At 48.3% G+C, this 23865-nt stretch overlaps 2 protein-coding genes across 2 annotated transcripts in view; one reads left to right on the top strand and one right to left on the bottom strand.

The window, feature by feature from the left end:
• The window catches only part of LOC147096196 (zinc-binding protein A33-like), a 42716-nt gene extending 42157 nt beyond the window's left edge, over positions 1-559 (bottom strand). The window contains exon 1 of the mRNA XM_085975064.1: positions 127-559. Within this exon, the coding sequence (XP_085831190.1) occupies positions 127-501 (375 nt within the window). The 5' untranslated portion in view covers positions 502-559. The remainder of the gene's footprint in view (positions 1-126) is intronic.
• Positions 1-23865, top strand: part of LOC147096194 (E3 ubiquitin-protein ligase TRIM39-like) — a 546064-nt gene that overhangs the window by 291940 nt on the left and 230259 nt on the right. The gene's annotated exons all lie outside the window — the stretch shown is intronic.

The following is a 23865-nucleotide window of genomic DNA, read 5'->3' on the forward strand; positions in this document are numbered from 1 at the left end:
TCAGCAGCGATACAAATAGCAGTCCGTGTAAGGACTGAGTAATTAAATAAATAAACACATTATCTAAAGAGCTCCCTGTTCAGGATTCTGTTACCCGTGTCTATTTTATTTTACACGGTGTCTCACCTTAAACTCTTCAGCAGCTTCTTCCAGTGGCAGAACCTCGTGGTTTTGATGACTTTTTGAAATCTGACAAACGACACAGATGGGCTGATTGTCAGTTTTACAAAAAACCTTCATCTTCTCCTTGTGGCGGCTGCATTCCTGCTGACTTTTAGCACTTTGATCACTTTTTATAAAAGTCTCCACGATGTTGGCGAGGATGCGGTTGGGTCTCAGGTCCCTGGAGGAAGTCTCCTTTCTACAGACAGGACAGGCGGCGGTGTCAGCGCTCTCCCAGTACCGGGTTATACAGGATCGGCAGAAGTTGTGATCACAGTCGAGTAAGACAGGGTCTTTATACAGATCATGGCACACAGTACAGGAGAGATCACCTTCCATCTCGAAGGACTGGTCACCTTGCACTGTGCTCCAAGTAAAATGGTGAACAGAGTAAAGTGAAATAATTTCAGTTTCAATTCCTGATTCGAGCAGCAACATTATAAACCACCGCCCAGAAAAGGGCAGGAAATAAGTGGTTAACAGACTGTTGCAAAAAACAGATTAGTTCACTAATTTCCTTCAGTGAACCTGCTGCCAGTCTGGTCTGAACATGTCTTTGGTTGCACAACATGTAAAGCAACCGCTACAAAACAGAACAATTGAAGAAATATCAGACGGAGCCAGCAGCAACAGCTAGGACAAGACTCCGACAATTCCCAGTCAACTCTGCAAAGTCATCAACAGCAGGAGAAGAATGTCCAAATTAGTATATCTTCCACAGATTAGTTAAGCAATAGCCTGACACAGAGTCCCATCATTACAAAAACAAAATACTGCGGATGCTGCAATTCTGAAATACAAAGAGAAAATGCTGGAAATACTCAGCAGGCCAGGCAGCATCTGTGGAGAGAGAAACAGAGTTAACGTTTCGGGTAGATGACCTTTTATCAGAACTGGAAAGAGTTAGAGAGGCAACAGGTTTTAAGCAAGTAGAGAGGCAGGGGAGGAAAGAACAAAAGGGAATGTCTGTGATCGGGTGGAGGGCAGGAGAGATTAAATGACAAAAGGGATAATGGTGCAAGGCAAGAGGGGGTGGTACTGGGACGAGTAAAAGAACAAAATATGGGTCTAGAGGAGCTGTAAACGACAACAGCAGAATCATTACCAGAAGCTGCCGTTTGAAAACATGGGTGCAGTGGTTGTGATTTAGAACATTCTTTGTTCCAGTCCTACTCAGGTCCTCTCCCTCACCTCTTTTTCCAATACATTGATCACTGTATCGGTGCTGCTTTCTGCTCTCGCCCCGAACTGGAAAATTTCATCAACTTTGCTTCCAATTTCCATGCCTGCACATGGTCCATCCCCGACTCTTCCCTTCCTCAACTTCTCTATCTCCATTTCTGGGGATAGGCTGTTGACAAAGAGCCCACTGGCACCCACAGCTACTTTGATTATACTTCCTCCTGCACCGCTTCCTGTAGGAACTCGATTCCATTCTCCCAATTTCTCCTTCTCCATCTCGTCTGTTCTGACTGAGCAACCTTTCATACCAGTGCTTCCGATATGTCTTCCTTTGTCCTTAGCCGAGGATTTTCCTCCAATGTGGTTGATATGGCCATCGACCGTGTCCGTTCCATTTCCCGCACTTCTGCTCTCACCCCTTCCCCTCCCTCCCAGAACCACGATAGGGTTTCCCTTGTCCTCACCTTCCACAACTCCAGCCTCCACATTCGACAGGTCATCCTCCGTCATTTCTGCCACCTCCAACATGATGCCTTCACCAAACATTGGGGAGACCAAACACAGATTGGGTGATCGCTTTGCTGAACACCTCCATTCAGTCCACAAGCGTAACCCTGAACTTCTGGTCCGCCCCACGCTTATATCACTGTCCTCGGCCTCCGACACTGTTTAATGAAGCTCAACGGAAGCTCGAAGAACAGGACCCCATCTTTTGATTAGGCACTTTACAGCCTTCCGGACTCAACATCGAGTTCAACAACTTCAGACCATAACCACTACTCCCATTTTTTCAGACAGCAGCTTCTGGTAATGATTCTGCTGTTGGTGTTTACAGCACCTCTAGACTCAGTTTTCTTTCTTAACTTGTCCCATTACCACCCCACTTGTCCTGCAGCATCATCCATTGTGTCATTTAATCTCTCCTGCCTTCCACCCGATCACAGACCTCTCTTGTTCTTTCCTCCTCTCCCCCTCGGTTCTTGCTTAAAACCTATCAACTCTCTAACTTTTTCCAGTTCTGATGAAAGGCCATCGACCTGAAATGTTAAATCTGTTTCTCTCTCCACAGAATCCCATCAGCCAGACACCCAGACTCCTCTATTACCATCCCTGGGTATGTCCTGCTCCACTGACAAAATACACCCACCAGAGGAGGGGGCAGAACGGTATAACATTGGCTGGATGTGGCCCTAGGACTCCCCAACATTGACTTCAGACCCCATGAAGTCTTGTTGCTTTGTGTCACAAAAAGACCAAGGAAACCTTGAACTGATCACCACCAACTGCCCCCTCAACTAATGAATCAGGATTCAATGTTGGAGGAAGCACCGAGGGAAACAAGCACACAGAATGCACTCTGGGCAGGAAACTTTAACGTAACACGTCTCACCGAGCTAACCGAGTGCTGAAGGATGTAGCTACCAGACTGGGCCTGTGTGAGGCGGTGAGAAAACCAACATGAGCGAACAACCTACTTCACCTTATCCTGAAAAACCGACCTGTTACAAACATATCCGTTCATGAGCCTCAGAGCAGCGTCGGCAGGCAGGCGGACCTGCGAGGGAACGAGGCGACAGACGCGGCGGGTTTAAAAGTGGCTGCGAGACCAGGTAAGCCTCAGAGCAGCATCGGCAGGCAGGCGGACCTGCGAGGGAACGAGGCGACCGAGGCGGCGGGTTTAAAAGCGGCTCCGAGACCAGGTAGGTTTACTAATCTGCAGTCTCCGAGCTCAGAGGTGGGGAGAGAAATAAAAAGTAATTGAAGTGTGACGTTACCAGAAAGCAGGTAGGTGATTGGTTGGTGAGTATTTCTCTCCTTTTAAACTTAAACTCTGTGGTTTATAGTTACTAAGGTCTCTCTGGTGTAGCGGGGACTGTTGGTAAACCATTTCACTGTAGTGTAATTGGTGGGATTAATTTGATTTAAATTAATTTCAATTAATTAAAGGGTAAGTCATGGCAGGACAGCCTGGCCACGTGGTAAGCTCCTCCTGCACTATGTGGGAACTCAGGGACAATTCCTGTGTCCCTGACAACTACATGTGCAGGAAGTGCATCCAGCTGCAGCTACTGACAGACCGCATTGCGGTGCTGGAGCTGCGATTGGATGCATACTGGAGCGTTCGCGATGCTCAGGACATCGTGAATAGCATGTTTAGGGAGTTGGACAAACCGCAGGTAGAGGTTGGACAGACAGAAAGGGAAGGGGTGACCAATAGGCAGAGTACTAGGTGCAGGCAGGTAGTGCAGGGGTCCCCTGTGGATATCCCCCTCTCAGACAGATACACCACTTTGATTACTGTTGGGGGGGATGGCTTATCAGAGGAAAGCAGCAGCAGCCAACTTCCTGGCACCAGGGGTGGTTCTGCTGCACAGGACAGGAGGAAAAAGAGGGATAGAGCTATAGTAATAGGGGATTCTATTGTAAGGGGAATAGATAGGCGTTTCTGCGGCCGCAAACGAGACTCCAGGATGGTGTATTGCCTCCCTGGTGCAAGGGTCAAGGATGTCTCAGAGCGGCTGCAGAACATCTTGGAAGGGCAGGGTGGACAGCCAGTTGTCGTGGTGCATATAGGTGCCAACGATATAGGTAAAAACCGGGATGAGGTCCTAAAAGCTGAATATAGGGAGTTAGGAGGTAAATTAAAAAATAGGACCTCAAAGGTAGTAATCTCAGGATTGCTACCAGTGCCACGTACTAGTCAGAGTAGAAATAGAAGGATATTTCAGATGAATACGTGACTAGAGGAATGGTGCAACGGGGAGGGATTCAAGTTCCTGGGACATTGGAACCGATTCTGGGGGAGGTGGGACCAGTACAAACCGGACGGTTTGCACCTGGGCAGGACTGGAACCGATGTCCTCGGGGGAGTGTTTGCTAGTGCTCTGGGGGAGGGTTTAAACTAAAATGGCAGGGGGTTGGGAATCTGAGCAGGGAGACAAAGGAAAGGGAAACAAGGATAAAAGCAAAAGATAGGAAGGAGAAAAACAAAAGTGGCAGTCAGAGAAATCAACAGTTTAAACCAAACATGGCCACAGAAAATAACAATTCTAATAGGTCTAAGAGCGTTAAAAAAACAAACCTGAAGGCTTTGTGTCTTAATGCGAGGAGCATTCGTAATAAGGCGGATGAATTGGCTGCGCAAATAGAGGTAAACGAATATGATTTGTTTGGGATTACGGAAATGTGGCTCAAGGATGGCCAAGGCTGGGAGCTCAACATCCAGGGGTATTCGATATTCAGGAAAGATAGGCAAAAAGGAAAGGGAGGTGGGGTAGCATTACTGGTTAAAGAAGGGATTAACACAATTGTAAAGAAGGATATTAGCTCTGATGATGTGGAATCTGTATGGGTAGAATTGAGAAATACCAAGGGGCAGAAAACGTTAGTGGGAGTGGTATATAGACCTCCAAACAGTAAGGCGGAGGTTGGGGATGGCATTAAAAGGGAAATTAAAGAAGCGTGCAATAAGGGCACAGCAGTCATCATGGGTGACTTAAATCTACATATAGATTGGGCTAACCAAATTAGTAACAATACTGTGCAGGAGGAATTCCTGGAGTGTTTATGGGATGGTTTCCTGGACCAATATGTCGAGGAACCAACTAGAGATCAAGCCATCTTAGACTGGGTATTATGTAACGAGAAAGGATTAATTAGCAATCTTGTTGTACGAGGCCCCTTGGGTCAGAGTGATCATAATATGATAGAATTCTTCATTAAGATGGAGAATGAAGTAGTTGACTCAGAGACCAGTGTCCTAAATTTAAATAAAGGAAACTACGATGGTTTGAGATGCGAGTTGGGTAGGATTGATTGGGGAATGTCACTCAAAGGGTTGACGGTGGATAGGCAATGGCAAACATTCAAAGACCACATGGATGAACTACAGAATTTGTTCATCCCAGTTTGGCATAAAAATAAAACAAAAAAGGTGACTCAACCGTGGCTAACAAGGGAAATTAGGGGTAGCATAAGATCCAAGGAGAGGACATATAAATTGGCCAGAAAAAGCAATAATCCTGAGGATTGGGAGCAGTTTAGGATTCAACAAAGGAGGAGAAAGGGATTAATTAAGAAGGGGAAAATAGAATATGAGAGTAAGCTTGCAGGGAACATAAAAACTGACTGTAAAAGCTTTTATAGATATGTGAAGATATAAAGATTGGTGAAGTCAAGCATAGGTCCCTTGCAGTCAGAATCAGGGGAATTTATAATGGGGAACAAAGAAATGGCAGACCAACTAAATACATATTTTGGTTCTGTCTTCACAAAGGAGACACAAATAAGCTCCCAAAGATGCTGGGGAACATAGGTTCTGATGAAAGGGAGGAACTGAAAAAAATCAGTATTTGTAGGGAAATGGTGTTTGGGAAATTGATGGGATTGAAAGCCGATAAATCCCCAGGGCCTGATAATCTACATCCTAGGGCACTTAAGGAAGTGGCCCTAGAAATAGTAGATGCATTGCTGATCATCTTCCAACATTCGATGGAATCTGGAACAGTACCCATGGATTGGAGGGTAGCTAATGTTACCCCACTGTTCAAAAAAGGTGGCAGAGAGAAAACAGGGAATTACAGACTGGTAAGCCTGACATCGGTAGTGGGGAAAATGCTAGAGTCCATTATAAAAGATGTAATAGCAGAGCACTTGGAAAACAGTGACAGGCTCGGACAAAGTCAACATGGATTCACAAAAGGTAAATCGTGCTTGACTAATCTACTGGAATTTTTTGAGGATGTAACTGGTAAAATAGATAAGGGAGAACCAGTGGATGTGGTGTATTTGGACTTTCAAAAGGCCTTCGATAAGGTCCCACATGAGATATTAACGTGTAAAGTTAAGGCACATGGGATTGGGGGCAAGGTACTGACTTGGATAGAGAACTGGTTGGCAGACAGAAAGGAAAGAGTTGGAATAAACGGGTCTTTTTCCGAGTGGCAGGCAGTGACTAGTGGGGTACCGCAAGATCGGTCCTTGGACCCCAGCTATTCACAATATATATAAGTGATCTGGACAAGGGAACTAGATGTAATATCTCCAAATTTGCAGATGACACAAAGCTGGGTGGGAGTGTGTGCTGTGAGGAGGATGTCGAGAAACTCCAGGATGATTCGGACAGGTTGGGTGATTGGGCAGAAACATGGCAGATGCAATATAACGTGGATAAATGTGAGGTTATCCACTTTGGTGGCAAAAACAAGAAGGCAGATTATTATCTAAATGGCAATAGATTGGGAGAAGGGGAAGTGCAACGAGACCTGGGTGTCCTTGTGCACCAGTCGCTGAAGGTAAGCATGCAGGTGCAGCAGGCGGTTAAGAAGGCAAATGGTATGTTGGCCTTCGTAGCGAGAGGGTTTGAGTACAGGAACAAGGATGTCTTGCTGCAGTTGTACAGGGCCTTGGTGAGACCACATCTTGAGCATTGTGTGCAGTTTTGGTCGCCTTATCTGAGGAAGGATGTTCTTGCCATGGAAGGAGTTCAGCGAAGATTCACCAGGCTGATACCTGGGATGGCAGGAATGACGTATGAGGAGAGATTGGTCGATTGGACTTGTACTCGCTGGAGTTTAGAAGAATGAGAGGTGATCTCATTGAAACTTATAAAATTCTCACAGGACTGGACAGACTAGAAGCAGGAAGGATGTTCCCGATGGTTGGGGAGTCCAGAACCAGGGGACACAGTCTACGGATAAAGGGTAGGCCATTTAGGACAGAAATGAGGAGCAATTTCTTCACCCAGAGAGTGGTGAACCTGTGGAATTCTCTACCACTGAAGGCGGTGGAGGCCAGTTCATTAAATGTATTCAAGAAGGAGTTGAATATATTTCTTAAGGCTAAAGTGATCAAGGGATATGGGGAGAAGGCAGGGACAGGGTACTGAATTTGGATGATCAGCCATGATCGCATTGACTGGCGGAGCAGGCTCAAGGGGCCGAATGGCCTACTCCTGCTCCTATCTTCTATGTTTCTATGTTTCGATGGTCACATTCATAGGAATTCAGACTGCACATTCTTCACACTGAGCACACCCTCCCAGTGTAATGTGGCTCTACCACCTATGCTACATGGAACAGATTAAGAACACATCCAGGAGCCCAAAACTAGTCATCCACGAGGCACCCAGCAGAAACAGAGGGCGCGATTTTCCCAATGGAGGCGGGTTTCAGTTTGGGTGGGTTCCAAACCTGCCTCCACTGTGAGGTGGGAAAAATTTGAGATTTTCCCTTAATTGGCCAGTTAATTTCAGAGGTATGGGTTCCCCTGGGCCAATTAATGTTTTGGGACTGAAACTCGCCTCTGTTGATGTCACTTATCCAGCTTCATTTAAGGGCTGCTTGCTGCCTCGGCTCTTCCACTGGTTTTTGGTCGATGGTACACCACCTCCAAACTTTTTTCTGCTTGAAGATTGGCCAGCTCCAAGGCAAGGGCCTCCCCGAGATTCTCGGATGAGGCTGGTTGAGGGGGCGAGAGCTAGCAGGGAGGTGCTCTTCCCCTCATCTGGGAGGATGAGGCCTCCCAAAGAAACCAAGGCTGTGCAGGTCCAGCTGGCAAGGGATATAACCTCCAGGTCTGTGTGCAGATTGGGTGATTGTTTCTGTTTATTGATGAAATGCCATTCCTGTGTGAATGTATTAAAATTAGGTGATGGCAAACTGTTGGCGTGATGGCATCTGTTATTTCAGCTTAGGCAGCTCCACATTGCAGGCTCCGCGACACTTGCATGGTCAGGTTGGTAGTCAGAGTGAAAGGAGGCCACAGAGTCATGTCCATTGTCTATCATGTGTTAAGAAGGAGCCAAGCACATGTGCCACAATGGGCAACCTATGCAAATCTGGCCAGGATGAGTGCATCCCTTGCATCATGGGCAGCCATGTGCTCGCGTGCTGCCACTGCTGCTGGTCGATAAACTGCCGCTCGGTCTTCCTCCTCCTCCTCATCTGAGGAGGCTATGAACTGAGTCACTTGCTCATCAGGAAGTGGCAAGCCACGACGCTGTGCCATGTTGTGCAGTGCACAGCAGACCATGACCATTCTGGAGACCCTGGCTGCTGAATACTGCAGGGCTCCACCTGATCTGTCAAGACATCGGAATTGCATCTTCAACAAGCCAATGGTTTGTTCAATGATGGACCTGGTCGCAATGTGACTGGCGTTGTAGCGCTCCTCAGCCTCGTTAGCTGGCCTCCTGATTGGCGTCATTAGCCACTTCTTCAGGGGGTAGACCTTGTCACCAAGGAGCCATGCGTTAAGTTGATTTGGCGGATTGAAGAGCGGAGACACACTAGAGTTCCACAGGATGAAAGAGTCATGGCAACTACCACAGAACTTGGAGCAAACATGCAAAATCTCCTTCTTGTAGTTATACACCAGCTGTATGTTGAGGGAGTGGAAACCCTTGCAGTTGGCAAAGATAGCTGGGTTGTGATGGGGTTCCCTAAGGGCCACATGTGTACAGTCTATCACGCCCTGCACCATTGGCATGCCTGCCATATTTGCAAAGCCAAGCAAACGTGTGGTTGTACTTGCTTGATCCCTTGAGAAGTGGATGTAATTGTGGGCCTTTGCAAAAAGGGCAGCGGTAACCTGCATGATGCAACTATGGGCGACCGACCGGGAGATTCTGCTGATGTCTGCTGATGATCCCTGGAAGGAGCCTGAGGCAAAAAAGTTGAGTGCGGTGGTGACTTTGACAGCCACTGGTAAGGGGTGTCCACCCGCTCCTCTGGGCTCCAGGTGTTGGTGCAGCAGTGCGCAGATGTCTTCGACAACCCCTCACAAAAGTCTCAGCGTCCTCTGGCATTACTGCTCACTCAGGTTGAGGTAGCTCATCCTCTGTCTGTAAACCCTGAGAGGGGGCTATCTCCTGCGGCGACGTGCTTCCATGCGCTGGCGCCTTCTGCCCTGTGCAGCATCAGGTGGGTGAGCAGGAGGTTGGCGCTCCTGCTGCTGTTGCTGCTGAGCTGCCTGGTTCTGCTGCTGCCGTGGCTGCTCCTCATCCGAATCTGAGCTCCATGGTGAAAGGAAATAAATGGTTCCCATGCTGCTGGCAGATTCCTACGTTGGGGAAGCGCACAGTCCAAGCGGGGAGAGGGTCTTCCAAGGAGGTCCCACAGTTGAGAGATAGAAGCTGCAGCACTTCTGACTTCGGTAAAAGTGCTGAAAGACCTGTGGAACAAAAGTTCTGCCACCTGCAACTGCTCCCTGATGAAAGCTCTGTTTTAATGGTGGAGCTGCAGCTGTGAGGAGGCCACCCACTTGTCAACCCGCCAGGATTAACTGGCGTGGTTTAGGAGGGTCGTGCAACACGCAAAGAATGTGGCAAAATAACAAAGGCCTGTCAAAATAGGATTATAGAGGCCCTTAACTATTATTTAAGGGTCTTAACTCCCTCTCCCAATTGATGGAGGCGGGACCGAAACACACCCATCAAACCCGCCTCCGACAAAATTGCGCGGAGGTGGGTTGGAGGCGGGTTCCAAACCCGCCCTCAGTTTTTCCCATTTTGCCAACTGTCCCGCCTCCAAACCTGCCTCCTCGGGGCTGGGAAAATCACCCCCAGATTTGTAGAACAACCCAAGGCCCACCACATCCTTCAGCTCCAACAAGTCAAAGACCAATACGATAGCAAAATACTGCGGATACTGGGAATCCGAAATAACAACAGAAAACGCTGGAAAAACTCAGCAGGCCAGGCAACATCCGTGGAGAGAGAAATAGAGTCAACATTTCAGGTCGAAACCCTTCTTCAGAACTGAGAGAAAAGGCAGGAAATGAAACAGATTAAAAGGCCAGTTTGGGGGCTGGGAAATGGGGATGAAAGAACAAAAGGGAAGTGAAGAGAGATTAAGAGATATTCAAGGTGAGACGAGATGGTAAAAGGACAGGTAAAGAGACAAAGGATGGCTCTAGATGAAGTGTGAAATGCGCTGGCAGAATGAGAGACAGTTGCCATGTGGGAGAGAAAAAAGGAAAAGTCACAAACCAAAGGTGTGGATAAAAATATATAAAAATATAATAGGGGCCGAGGTTATGATCTGAAATTGTTGAACTCGATATTGAATCCGGAAGGTTGTAAAGTGCCTAATCGGAAGATGAGGTGCTGCTCCTCGAGCTTACGCTGAGCCTCCGTGGAACAATGCAAGAGGCCGCAGACGGTGAGGTCTGAGTGGGAGTGGAGCGGTGAATTGAAATGACAGGCGACCGGAAGCTCAGGGTCACCCTTACAGACTGAACGGAGGTGTTCCGCAAAGCGGTCACCCAATCTGCGTTTGGTCTCCTCAATGTAGAAGGCCCTGGACAGTGGGAAGTGGGTAGGCATAAGGGCAGGTATTGCATCTCCTGCGCTTGCATGGGAAGGTGCCAGGTGAAGGAGAAGGGCTGTTGGGGGTGATTGAGGAGTGGACCAGGGTGTCGCAGAGGGAGCAGTCCCTTCGGAATGCGGAAAGGGGAGGTGAGGGGAAGATGTGTTTGGTGGTGGGATCACGTTGGAGGTGGCGGAAATGGCGGAGGATAATCCGTTGAATGTGGAGGCTGGTGGGGTGAAAGGTGAGGACAAGAGGAACCCTATCGTGGTTCCGGGAGGGAGGGGCAGGAGCGAGGGCAGAAGTGCGGGAGATAGAATGGACACAGCCGAGGGCCGTGTCAAGCAGGGTAGAGGGGAATCCTCGGTTGAGGAAAAAGGAAGACATGTCGGAAGCACTGGTGTGGAAGGTGGCATCGTCGGAGCAGATGCGGCGGAGACGGAGAAACTGGGAGAATGGAATAGAGTCCTTACAGGAGGCGGGGTGGGAAGAAGTGTAGTCCAGGTAGCTGTGGGAGTCAGTGGGCTTGTAGTGAATGTTGGTCAATAACCTATCCCCAGAGATGGAGACAGAGAAGTCAAGGAAGGGAAGGGAAGAGTCGGAGAATGACCATGTGAAGGTGAGGGAAGGGTGGAAATTGGAAGCAAAGTGAATGAAATTGTCAAGTTCAGGGCGAGAGCAGGAAACGGCACTGATACAGTCATCAATGTACCGGAAAAAGAGGTGATGGAGGGGACCTGAGTAGGACTGGAACAAAGAGTGTTCCACATATCCCACGAAAAGGCAGGCATAGCTAGGACCCATGCGGGTACCCATAGCAACACCTTTAATTTGGAGGAAATGAGTGGAGTGAAAGGAGAAGCTGTTCAAAGTGAGAACAAGTTCAGCCAGGCGGAGGAGGGTGGTGGTGGATGGGGACTGGCTGAGCCTCTGTTCAAGGAAGAAGCGGAGCGCACTCAGACCATCCTGGTGGGGGATGGAGGTGTAGAGGGATTGTACGTCCATGGTGAAAAGGAGGCGGTTGGGGCCAGGAAACTGGAAACTGTTAAAGTGGCGGAGGGCGTCCGAAGAGTCGTGGATGTAGGTGGGAAGAGACTGGACAAGGGGAGAAAAGATAGAGTCGAGATAGGAAGAGATAAGTTCTGTGGGGCAAGAACAGGCTGAAACGATGGGTCTACCAGGGCAGTCCTGTTTGTGGATCTTGGGAAGGAGGTAGAAGCGGGCTGTGCAGGGTTGGGGAACTATGAGGTTGGTAGCCGTGGGGGGAGATCTCCAGAGGCAATGAGGTCAGTGACAGGCTTGGAAACGGTGGTTTGATGTTCGGCAGTGGGGTCATGGTCCAGGTGGAGGTAGGAGGAGGTGTTGGAAAGTTGGTGTTCAGCTTCCGTTAGGTAGAGGTTGGTTCGCCAAACAACAACAGCACCACCCTTGTCAGCAGGTTTAATGACAATGTCGGGGTTGGATCTGAGAGAATGGCATGCTGCAAGTTCAGAGGGAGGTAGGTTGGAGTGAGTGAGTGGAGCAGAGAAATGGAGACGGCCGATGTCGCGGCGGCAGTTAGCAATGAAAAGATCTAGAGAGGGTAAGAGGCCAGGGGGAGGGGTCCAGCTAGAACGAGAATTCTGAAAGCAGGAGAAATGGTCAGCCGTACGGGGGGGAAGACTCCTGGCCAAAGAAGTGGGCACGCAGACGAAGGCGGGGCAAAAAGAGCTCAGCATCGTGCCGAGCTCGAAATTCATTGAGGTGGGGGTGTAAGGGGATGAAGCTCAGGCCTTTGCTGAGGACTGATCGTTCGGGGTCAGAGAGGGGAATGTCAGAGGGAACAGTGTAGGGGGTGGTTTGAATCGCTCCCACTCCCTTGATTCTAGACCATGGGCTTATTTGGGGGGGGGGTGATAAAAGTGCAGCAGACAACTGGTTTTAGTGCAAGAAACTTTGATCATTATTCAAGAAAGAAAATACAACATAACAATCTTATACTCCAATAAAAATGGGGAACATTTTAATACATATGAGGGAAATACAGTAGAAAATACCTCACCCCTCCCAATCCCACTTCTTAGCTAAGTTGAACTCTAGAGGACATGGGATAATGCTCACCAAATGAATCCTTGACAGTTGAGCTGGTTCGCGGTTTCAGGGTTCGCTGGATGTGTTGGTCGGTGTCTGCCATACCCTGGATGCGGTAGAGGACTTCGACTGCTGGTCAGTCTTCGCGAGTTCGCTGATGCGGTAGGGTGCCTTTTGGATTTATGGGGTGAGTACCCACTTTTCTTCTGTAGAGATAGGGTTCAGAGTTCCTTTTAAGTAAAAACCTTACCCGGGGGTAAGTCAGGAATAGATTGTAGAATGGAAAACTTTCGAATCTTCGGTTTTCTCCTGAGTTGTTTTTCCTTCGTCGCGGTGGCTCGATATTACCAGGTTCGTTGGTAGTAATATTTTTGTTGGTAGTTTCGTAAGGCTCTTGTTGCCGCGATGTGTCCGATGATGCCTTGGGTCACTGAAGCTGTTGAACTTGGGTGTACGGTAGAATGCTGCTCCATCACGCTGCTCCGGTTTCTTCTTACATAAGAACATAAGAAGTAGGAGCAGAAGTAGGCCATACGGCCCCTCGGGCCTGCTCCGCCATTCAATAGGATCATGGCTGATCCGAATCTAGATCACGTCCACTTCCCTGCCCTCTCCCCGTACCCCCTAATTCCCTTATCTGCTAGGAAACTGTCTATCTCCGATTTAAATTTATTTAATGTTGCAGCTTCCACAGCTCTCTGGGGTAGCAAATTCCATAGATTTACTACCCTCTGAGTGAAGAAGTGTCTCCTCATCTCAGTTTTGAAAGGGCAGCCCCTTATTCTAAGATTATGCCCCCTAGTTCTAGTCTCACCCATCAGTGGAAACATCCTCACCGCATCCACCCGATCAAGCCCCCTCACAATCTTATATGTTTCGATAAGATCGCCTCTCATTCTTCTGAACTCCAATGAGTAGAGGCCCATCCTACTCAACCTTTCCTGATATGTCAAACCCCTCATCTCCGGAATCAACCGAGTGAACCTTCTCTGAACCGCCTCGAGAGCAAGTATATCTTTTCTTAAATATGGAAACCAAAACTGCACGCAGTATTCCAGGTGTGGCCTCACCAATACCTTGTATAACTGCAGCAAGACTTCCCTGTTTTTATACTCCATCCCCCTTGCAATAAAAGCCAAGATTCCATTGGCCTTCCTGATCACCTGCTGCACCTGCATACTAACTTATTGTGTTTCATGCACCAGGACCCCCAGATCCCTTTGTACTGTAGCACTTTGCAGTTTCTCTCCATTTAGATAATAACTTGCTCTTTGATTTTTTCTGCCAAAATGCATAACCTCACACTTTCCAATATTATATTTCATCTGCCAAATCTCTGCCCACTCACTTAGCCTGTCTATGTCCTTTTGCAGGTTTTTTATGTCCTCCTCACTCACTGCTTTCCCTCCCATCTTTGTATCGTCGGCAAACTTGGATATGTTGCACTCGGTCCCTTCCTCCAAATCGTTAATATAGATTGTAAAGAGTTGGGGTCCCAGCACTGACCCCTGTGGAACACCACTGGTTACTGATTGCCAGCCCGAGAACGAACCATTTATCCCAACTCTTTGTTTTCTGTTAGATAGCCAATCTTCCACCCATGCCAGTATATTTCCCCCAATCCTGTGATTTTTTTATCTTGATCAGTAATCTTTTGTGTGGAACCTTGTCAAATGCCTTTTGGAAGTCCAAATACACTACATCCACTGGTTCCCCTTTATCCACCCTGTATGTTACGTCCTCAAAGAATTCGAGCAAATTTGTCAAACATCACTTCCCCTTCATAAAACCATGCTGACTCTGTCCTATTAAATTATGTTTATCCAAATGCTCTGTTACTGTTTCCTTAATGGTGGACTCCAACATTTTGCCAACCACAGATGTTAGGCTAACTGGTCTATAGCTTCCAGCTTTTTGTCTACTTCCCTTCTTAAATAAGGGTGTTACATTAGCAGTTTTCCAATCTGCCGGGACCTTTCCTGAGTCCAGGGATTTTTGGAAAATAATCACCAATGCATCCACAATCCCTACCGCCACTTCTCTCAAGACCCTAGGATGTAGGCCATCAGGTCCGGGGGGTTTATCCACCTTAAGTCCCATTATTTTACCGAGAACCATTTCCTTAGTGATTTTAATCGTGTTTAGCTCCTCCCCCCCCCATTGCCCCCTGTTTGTCCAGTGTTGGGATACTTTTAGTGTCCTCTACTGTAAAGACTGATACAAAATATTTGTTCAGCGTCTTTGCCATCTCCATGTTCCCCACCACTAGTTTCCCGGTCTCATCCTCTAAGGGACCAACGTTCACTTTAGCCACCCTTTTTCTTTTTATATAGCTGTAGAAACTCTTGCTATCTGTTTTTATATTTTTTGCTAGTTTACTTTCATAATCTATCTTCCCTTTCTTAATTAATCTTTTAGTTATTGTTTGCTGGCTTTTAAATGCTTCCCAATCTTCTATCCTCCCACTAGATTTGGCTGCTTTATATGCCCTTGTTTTCAGTCGGATACTATCCTTTATTACTTTACTAAGCCACGGATGGCTGTCTTTTCTTTTACTCGCGCCTCGGGCTCACCTTAAATACTGCCGCCGCTCGAGCTCCCGCTGCTGCCGCACTGAGGCCTACCCGCGCCTCGGGCTCACCTTAAATACTGCTGCCGCTCGAGCTGGCAGACCACTAAAATATGGGAAGCTGTTCTGATCCAGGAAGGTGTAGTGTATGTAACTGTTCTACCTTTAAGAGAACTATTGTATGTAACAGTTCACCTTTAAGCAAACTATTTTGGGTATGGCACTACTTTGTCTTGGCTGCTGTATACTGTAATACCGACGGTGACCACACCGGTATATAAGTGCTGTGTCAGGATTTATTGGGCAGATTCGCCCTGACCTTCGAATAGTAAAGTCCTGTTAAAAGTTACTCTTGTAGTCTGTGTATTAATTCACTATACAACCCACAGACTTTACAGTGGCGACGAGTTCGATCTTACCTTGCTGCAACAATACTTCCGAAGCAGTTAACGAGCGTCGAGAAGAGGCACCCGCCCTCGTCGTTCTGCTGAGAGAAAACTCGAGTCTGCAGAGCAAGAAAGAAGGAAGAATTCAGACACGAAGCCTTCCATCAGCAACAGGCACTGACTGTCCCTTCTGCCACGGTGGGGAGTGAGTCGATCAGCACGAGAAGCAAGTCGGCCACGGTGACTGTGAGCAAAGGGAAAATAAATAAAAAAATAAATGGAGGATAAGGGCGGTGAACTCGACCACGGTCGAGGGGGAAAGGAGCCGGACAGAAGTCGGGCCCAGAGGCGCTGAGACTGGGGCAGTGTGGAGCAAGGAAGCCGCGGTACAGGCGGGCTGGGAGACGCAACGGCGTCGTGAGACAGCTATACCGCGACCGGCGAAAAAGGCCGGGCAGCGACCGAGGCCACGAAGCGCTGCGACTGGGATCGTAAGGCGTGGGAAGATATAAAAATAAATAAACCGCGGAGAACTCAGCCGCAGCCGGGGAGGAAAGCACCGGACTGCGAGAGGCTGGGAGGCTCGATTGGAGTGAAAAAGGCCGGACAGTGACCGAGGCCACGAAGCGCTGCGACCGGGATCGTAAGGCACGGGAAGATATACAAATAAATAAATCGCGGAGAACTCAGCCGCAGCCGGGGAGGGAAGCACCGGACTGCGAGAGGGCTGGGAGGGCGATTGGAAGCCGCGGAGGGAGAGACAGAGCCCGAGCGAGCGGGAGAGACAGAGCTCAAGCAAGGAAGACTGAGTGAGATCCTGCCCAGCGGCTGAAACTGTTCGCCGTCAACGGGTTGTACCCAGCGCCGGTTGCCCTGCCGAGAAAAGGGAACAAGGAACGCACTGAAGCCGACGCACAGGCTGCGAACCCCGAAAGCCAGCGGCCGTCGCCCGAGGGGAAAGCTTACCCCTCCCACCAGGGGAAGAAACGCGGGAAGCCACCAGTAAGCGGGAAACCGCCATTTTGAAAGTGGGCGGGGAAAGAAGATAAGCGCGGGAAACCGCCATCTTGGAAAAAAAAAAGTTAAAGAAATATTTCGTGTTGTTTCTCAGGAAGAGTGTGAAGATGCCTAAGCGTAGTAACATCAACGGGTTCGATTCCGATGTGGAAGATTGGGCCACGTATGTAGAATGCATCGAGATATATTGTAAGGCCAATAAGATAGCAAATTATGAAAAAGCTCTAACCTTACTAAACGCAATGGGTGCGAAGACATACGGGTTATTGAAGCATCTTCTATCACCAGCTAAACCGGCGGATCAGTCTTTCGCTAATATTGTTGCTGTCCTGAAGGATCATTTTAACCCCGCACCGCTGATGTTAGCGGAACGATCTAAATTTTACGTGAGAACGCAACGAAAAGAGGAAAGCAACGCGGAGTACCTGGTTGAACTGCGTAGGCTAGCAAAATACTGTCAGTTTGGGGTAAATCTGACAGAGGCACTGAGAGACAAGTTCGTGTGCGGAATGTCGAAGGAAGGAACACAAAAACGACTGCTCGAAGAGAACGATCTTACACTTGATAAGGCTGTCCTTATTGCAGCATCGCACGAAGCCGCAGCGAGAGGCACGGCGGAAATGCAGCGGAAGACAGCGGTACTCAGTGTGGATCAAATGACTTCGGGAACAACGAAATGTTATCGTTGTGGGAAGACAACACATGACCAGAACCAATGCTGGGTTAAAAACCAGGAATGTAGAAAATGTGGCAAGCTTGGTCACATAGCTAAGGTATGCCGGTCAGGAAAGAAGACCAGCAATAATAAGTCACCACAGAAGAAGTACAGGAAGGTACATGAGGTGACTGGGAAGAGTCCAGAGGAACAGAATTCGGACTCAGACTCCAACAGCAAGGAACTGGGTAGTCTGAGAATTCACAATGTGAGTAAAGAAGCTGACCGACAAACTATCTGGATCACACTACAGATTGCAAAAGTCCAAGTGAAAATGGAAGTGGACACCGGATCGGCGTTGACGGTCATGAATAAGCATGATTACAAAAAGTTATTCAAACATATTCCCCTACGGGATACGGAGATAGTATTGCAGACATACACGGGGCACAAAGTATACCCCATCGGAAAGATAGAAGTCAAGGTGAGATACAAGGACAAAGACCACCAAAGGATGGACGTGTATGTGCTGCCCGAGGGAGGTCCACCACTTCTGGGACGGGAGTGGATCAGGAAAATAAAGATAGACTGGCATTCACTAAACACAATGACGGTAGATTCCGGAAAGGAAGATGTCAAACCTGAACGGTTGTCCAGAATATTGGACGAAGCTAAAGAGGTATTCCAGCAAGGACTGGGAACACTGCGAGGAATTAAAGCAAAAATCAAGATTGCAGAACATGCAAGCCCAAAATTTTTCAAAGCCAGATCGGTACCTTACGCGATACGACCTGCTGTGGAGGCAGAACTGGAAGAACTTGAATGATCAGGGGTACTGTCGAAGGTGGACTGGAGTGAGTGGGCCACGCCCATTGTTCCCGTCATGAAGTCTTCATCAAGTAACAAGCCAGGGGGACCGGGAAAGGTCCGCATCTGCGGAGACTTCAAGATCACAGTTAATCCGGTGCTTCACACGGTACAATACCCGCTTCCGCGGATTGAGGATATCTTTGCTTCATTGGCTGGCGGGAAACACTTCACCAAGATAGACCTGGCACAAGCATACTTACAAATGGAAGTCGAGGAAGAGTCGCGCCAGTATCTCACAATCAACACGCACAGAGGCTTGTATCGTTATAATAGACTGGTTTTTGGAGTAGCTTCGGCTCCAGCAATTTGGCAGAGGGCCATGGAGCAGGTCTTACAGGGTATTCCAAGCACGCAGTGTTACTTGGACGATATCCTGATTACGGGAGAAGACGAGGAGGAACACCTCACAAATTTGAAACTGGTGCTCACCAGGTTGAAGGAATATGGCCTTCGAGTTAATCGCCAGAAATGTGAGTTCTTCCAGAAATGGATCTCGTACTGCGGTCATGTCATTGACCAAGAGGGGCTGCACAAGTCACCTGACAAGATAGAAGCTGTCGTGAAGGCCCCCGCTCCGGAAAATGTATCACAGTTGAGATCGTTTTTGGGGTTGATTAATTATTATCACAAGTTCCTGCCAAATCGATCCACGGTGCTGCATCCGCTGAATGCTCTGTTGCGGAAAGAAGTACCATGGAAGTGGAGCGAGGACTGTAAGAAGGCCTTTCGCAGAAGCAAGGCGTTGATTACCTCTGAGGAAGTGTTGGCTCATTTCAACCCAACGTTACCTCTTCGTCTAGCTTGTGATGATTCCCCTTATGGAATTGGAGCAGTACTTTCACACAAGTTACCAAATGGCTCGGAAAGGCCAGTCGCATTTGCGTCCCGATCATTGACCTCCGCTGAGCGAAATTATGCTCAGATAGATAGGGAGGCCCTCAGCCTTGTGTGGGGAGTAAAGAAATTCAATTATTACCTGCAGGGCAAGAAGTTCACATTACTGACAGACCACCAGCCGTTGGTGTCCATATTCAACCCTAACAAGGCCGTTTCCACCATGACAGCGCAAAGGTTACAGAGGTGGTCCGTGTTACTTGGGGCACACCAATATGACATCGAATACAAAAGGTCCAAACAGCATGGAAATGCTGATGGGTTATCACGCCTACCGTTGCCGGTAGTAGAAGAGGCGGCTACAGTGGACCCGGTAGAGATGTTCCACTCATCCATAGTGGAATGTCTACCAGTAACAAATTCGATGATCGAAAATGAAACAAGAAATGACCCGACTCTCTCACGAGTCTACGATTTAACAGTGGAGGGATGGCCAGCACATGGCGAACCAACGCTGCCAGCATTTTCGCAAAGAAAGGAACAGCTGTCAGTGTGTCGAGGAACCTTGATGTGTGGATCTAGAGTGGTGATTCCACCCAAACTTCAGCATAAGGTGCTAAAGGAGCTGCATGAGGGGCATCTGGGTGGAGTGAAAATGAAGAACCTAGCAAGAGCGTTTGTGTGGTGGCCAGGTATTGATGGAGACATCGAAGAAATAACTAAGAGCTGTCTAGGATGCCAGAAGGTCCAAAACGCGCAACCACAAGCTCCTCTGCATCCATGGGAGTGGCCCTCATCTCCTTGGCAAAGGGTACACATCGACTTTGCTGGTCCATTTATGGACTCAATGTTTCTAATCGCGGTGGATGCACACTCCAAGTGGCCGGAGGTAATAAAGATGTCCTCCACCACCACGGAAAAAACCATCACAGTATTAAGGACCATTTTTGCCAGGAATGGGCTGCCGGAACAGATCTGTTCTGATAATGGACCGCAATTTGTGTCCGAAGAATTCAGGAAGTTCTTAAAAAGCAATGGGGTCAAGCACTACACGTCAGCCCCATACCATCCCGCCACAAATGGATTAGCTGAAAGGTTTGTCCAGACCTTCAAGAAGGCCATAAAGGCCATGGGTAATGAAGCCATCAACTTACAACATAAGGTAGGTAACTTCTTGTTGGCGTACAGGAATGCAACACATGCGGTCACAAATCAAACTCCCGCCATGATGTTTTTCAATAGAAGACTAAGATGCCGGCTGGATTTGACTAAGCCAAACGCCAGAAGGGACGTAGAGAACCAGCAATTCCAGGGCATGAATGAAAGGCCAACTAGATCTTTTCAGATAGGTCAACAAGTTTTGGCCCGGGACTACCGTACCGAGAAATGGCAGCCTGGAACTATTGGGAAAAGGCTAGGGCCGCTGATGTATACGGTGGACATTGGTGACAGCATAATAAGGCACCATGTTGACCAGATCATAGGGTCATCCACAAAGGGCCAACCTACTCCACAACCCTACACGGCTAATGTTGAAGCAGAGATACCCAGAGCACCTACCTCCGATCTGGAAATACTGGAATCAGATGAACCTGACACTGTCCTTCAAGCCGAATCGACCTTGCCAGAAGAACCTACTACCCCGCCGGAAACTATTACACCACTGAGGCGTTATCCGGACAGAGTCAGGAAACCTCCAGAGAGACTGAATCTGTGAACTGTTTTGCATAAAGTTGTATATATGTTATGATGTTATGTTAATGGGAAATAAGTATGTTGTAAGCTAAAAAGGGAGGATTGTAGTGTATGTAACTGTTCTACCTTTAAGAGAACTATTGTATGTAACAGTCCACCTTTAAGCGAACTATTTTGGGTATGGCACTACTTTGTCTTGGCTGCTGTATACTGTAATACCGACGGTGACCACACCGGTATATAAGTGCTGTGTCAGGATTTATTGGGCAGATTCGCCCTGACCTTCGAATAGTAAAGTCCTGTTAAAAGTTACTCTTGTAGTCTGTGTATTAATTCACTACACAACCCACAGCCTTTACAGAAGGGACCTCTATATTTTTGAAAATATCCCACCAGGGTGGAACTATGATATCCAAAATCTCGCCCCCTATTTCAACTGTTTTTTGTTCTAGAGTATAGAAATGGTTTTGTGATACTTCTACGGCTTTGAGTAAGATGTTCGGGTAGAGGGGGAATTTCAAAGCCAAAGTATGTAACATAGTCCTGCAGGTTGGTTATGTTTTCAGTTACAGTGAGGTGAACAGTGGAGGGTTCAGGAATGAGGACAATCCGTTCCTGGGCCACTTGAACTTCTGCCTCGGGTTTAAAGCAGAAACTGCTGTCACTTACTGGACACCAGATGTGCTGTCCATGCTGGTAGTGGGGCGCACTTCTGGTGACACTATATTCCCCACCCCCTATGCATGCTACCTGTGGGGGAAAATGGTCTTGTGCCATTACCTCCATGGCACAGTTTATAGGTTGTGCGCCAGCAGCTTTAAACCTGCACTGTGGTCTAGAATAGGCATTCAAGTGCTGGGGACACACTATTATGTGTGCTCCCTGGCTCCGGCACCCGGAGAGGTCAGTACCTGTCATAGCGTGCTCCCACTTTATGACATAAGGTGGGACCGCTGTGAAACGGACGTGTGCACCCCCTTGAATGATTCCAATGTTCTCCACCCTGTATACCGGTGTGGGTCGGGCTGTCCCACCCATGACTGGCATCCTCACTACTATCCCCATGATAGTGTGATTGGAACGCCCGCAATCTACTGGGACAGGGTAGGCTTCAGAGGCTAGGCGGAGCTGACACGGGCTCAGCGAATTGTTAAATGGGTGAAGGGCTGTGAGGTGCTGTAGGGGTTGTTGGTTGGGTGGTCGGTTTGGCCCGGGCCTGACCCAGTGGACGTTTTCGAGGCGTCCCCACACTCCCACTCAGTTCTGACACTGGGATCCTACCAGGCAGCTGATGCGCAGAATAACAAGCTCGAGACAGACAAGCAGGTGAAAGGTTAAAATAATAACGGTTTTATTGAGAGAAAAATAAAACAAAACAAGCAAGCAGAGAAATTAGTTGGTTCAACGATACTAAACCAAGGCTACAGCTCTATACACTTTAAAAAGAGAAGAAAAAAGGAATACTATATATTCAAAACAGAGGGCACGCGAGTGCGGGAAGGAGTACGACACATCGAGGGGTATCACACATTAACACTCCCCTTAGCCTTATCCCCACCTCCTACACTATCCCTAACCTAGGTCGAACTAAAGGGGGGTCAGACTCTCATGCTCACCCAACGCATTGGAACAAAGGCCTTTAGGTTGTCCTGGGACTGCAGCTTTAGTTGGTCTGGCCTGGTAAAGTTCAGTGTGCACTGGCCACACACTCTCCCGTCAGTCAGGTAGTGGATCTTCCTCCTTGGCTGGGCGAAAAGGCTTCCCTCCTGGGTCAGGCTGCGCTGTTTAGCGAGGCCCACTCTGGGCTCCGGTCCATACCGGGATGGTGCACTCCGTCCCGTGTCTTCCTGGTTCCACTCTGAATCCCTGCCTGAGGTGGTGGGCACGGTGGGGGGAACAGTCAGGTATAAATCGGGAGGCAGTACGGACCGGGAGCTTCGCCTGCTTACCAAAGCATGGGCCTGCTGCGCATAGCCTTCCCCGTCTTGGAGACTGCTTCTCCCAGTAGAGTCCTCGAAGTTTCCTTTTGCAGCGAAGTCCCAGGATGAAATCGAAGTGAAGTGTAGAAGCTGTCTCTCCCGAAGTGTGTTCCAAGTCGAAGTGTCTCCAACTGCTCTTTCTGTCTGCTTACTAAAAACAGTTATACTCTCTCGATCTGCCTTGCCTCCCCCAGATCGAGAGGTGTCCCAGGTTACTTCGTTAACTGTAAATGGCTGCAAAACGGCCGATTTCCCACTAACGGCCTTATCACCGGCCCTCATTGTTTTTGGTTTCAGTCACACAATGGTGTCTCTGGTGCCTAGTCCTCTAAAACGGTTTCTGATATGATTGGATCTGTTAGGATGGGCCCGATGATGGTTTTAACTAGCTTAACCCTGATTGCAGTGCAACCAGGTTCATTGTTCTTACCGGCCTACTGGCGACTTGCGATTACATATTCAATTCCATGTCTGGCCTGGAATCCACATAGGGACTGTGGAATTCCAGGCCCTGTCTCCAGTCTTGTTGCTGGAGAGAAAAATGACTCACTTCCAGCAGCTTTCTGGTCACGTGTCCCAGAACTCCATTTTGTACGTTTAAAAAGTGGCCAACTTTGTTTGATTCGGAAAGCAGGCGAGGTGGGGGAATTTTGCAAACTCCCTACACCCCCCTGTGATACATAATAATTTTTCTTGAAAATTCCATTACGTATCATAATTCTGGCCCTCCTTAGTCGACCTTCCCCTTAGATTAATCTCTCCCCTCTACAGATACCCGCGATACATCGCACTTCCCATAACGCGAGACCGTGGTGTACACAAGCAGCTAGAAAAGGAAAAATCAACCAAGTACATTACATTACTTACATCCAAACATGGAGGGGCTCCGACGTCCCTGCTCAGTTCGGTACATTCACCATTCACAATCTTTATTAACAACCGTGCTGCAAGAATTCTCACAGTACGGAGAGTCCCTTGGGAGGGTTTACGCAGATGAATCCCCGTTGGTTCCCACGTAGTGTTCCTGCCAAGTTCTTTGGTTGCGGAACTGTGTCAACCGACCCCTCCCTCTACACTGCACGCAGACTAGGTACAATACGATCCCTATCTGACACACCACCAGGATGTGGGAGGCCAG

The sequence above is a fragment of the Somniosus microcephalus genome, unplaced genomic scaffold (assembly GCF_052327205.1).
Source record: "Somniosus microcephalus isolate GS21.2 unplaced genomic scaffold, FLI_Smic_1.0 unresolved_chr1, whole genome shotgun sequence".
Lineage (NCBI taxonomy): Eukaryota > Metazoa > Chordata > Chondrichthyes > Squaliformes > Somniosidae > Somniosus > Somniosus microcephalus.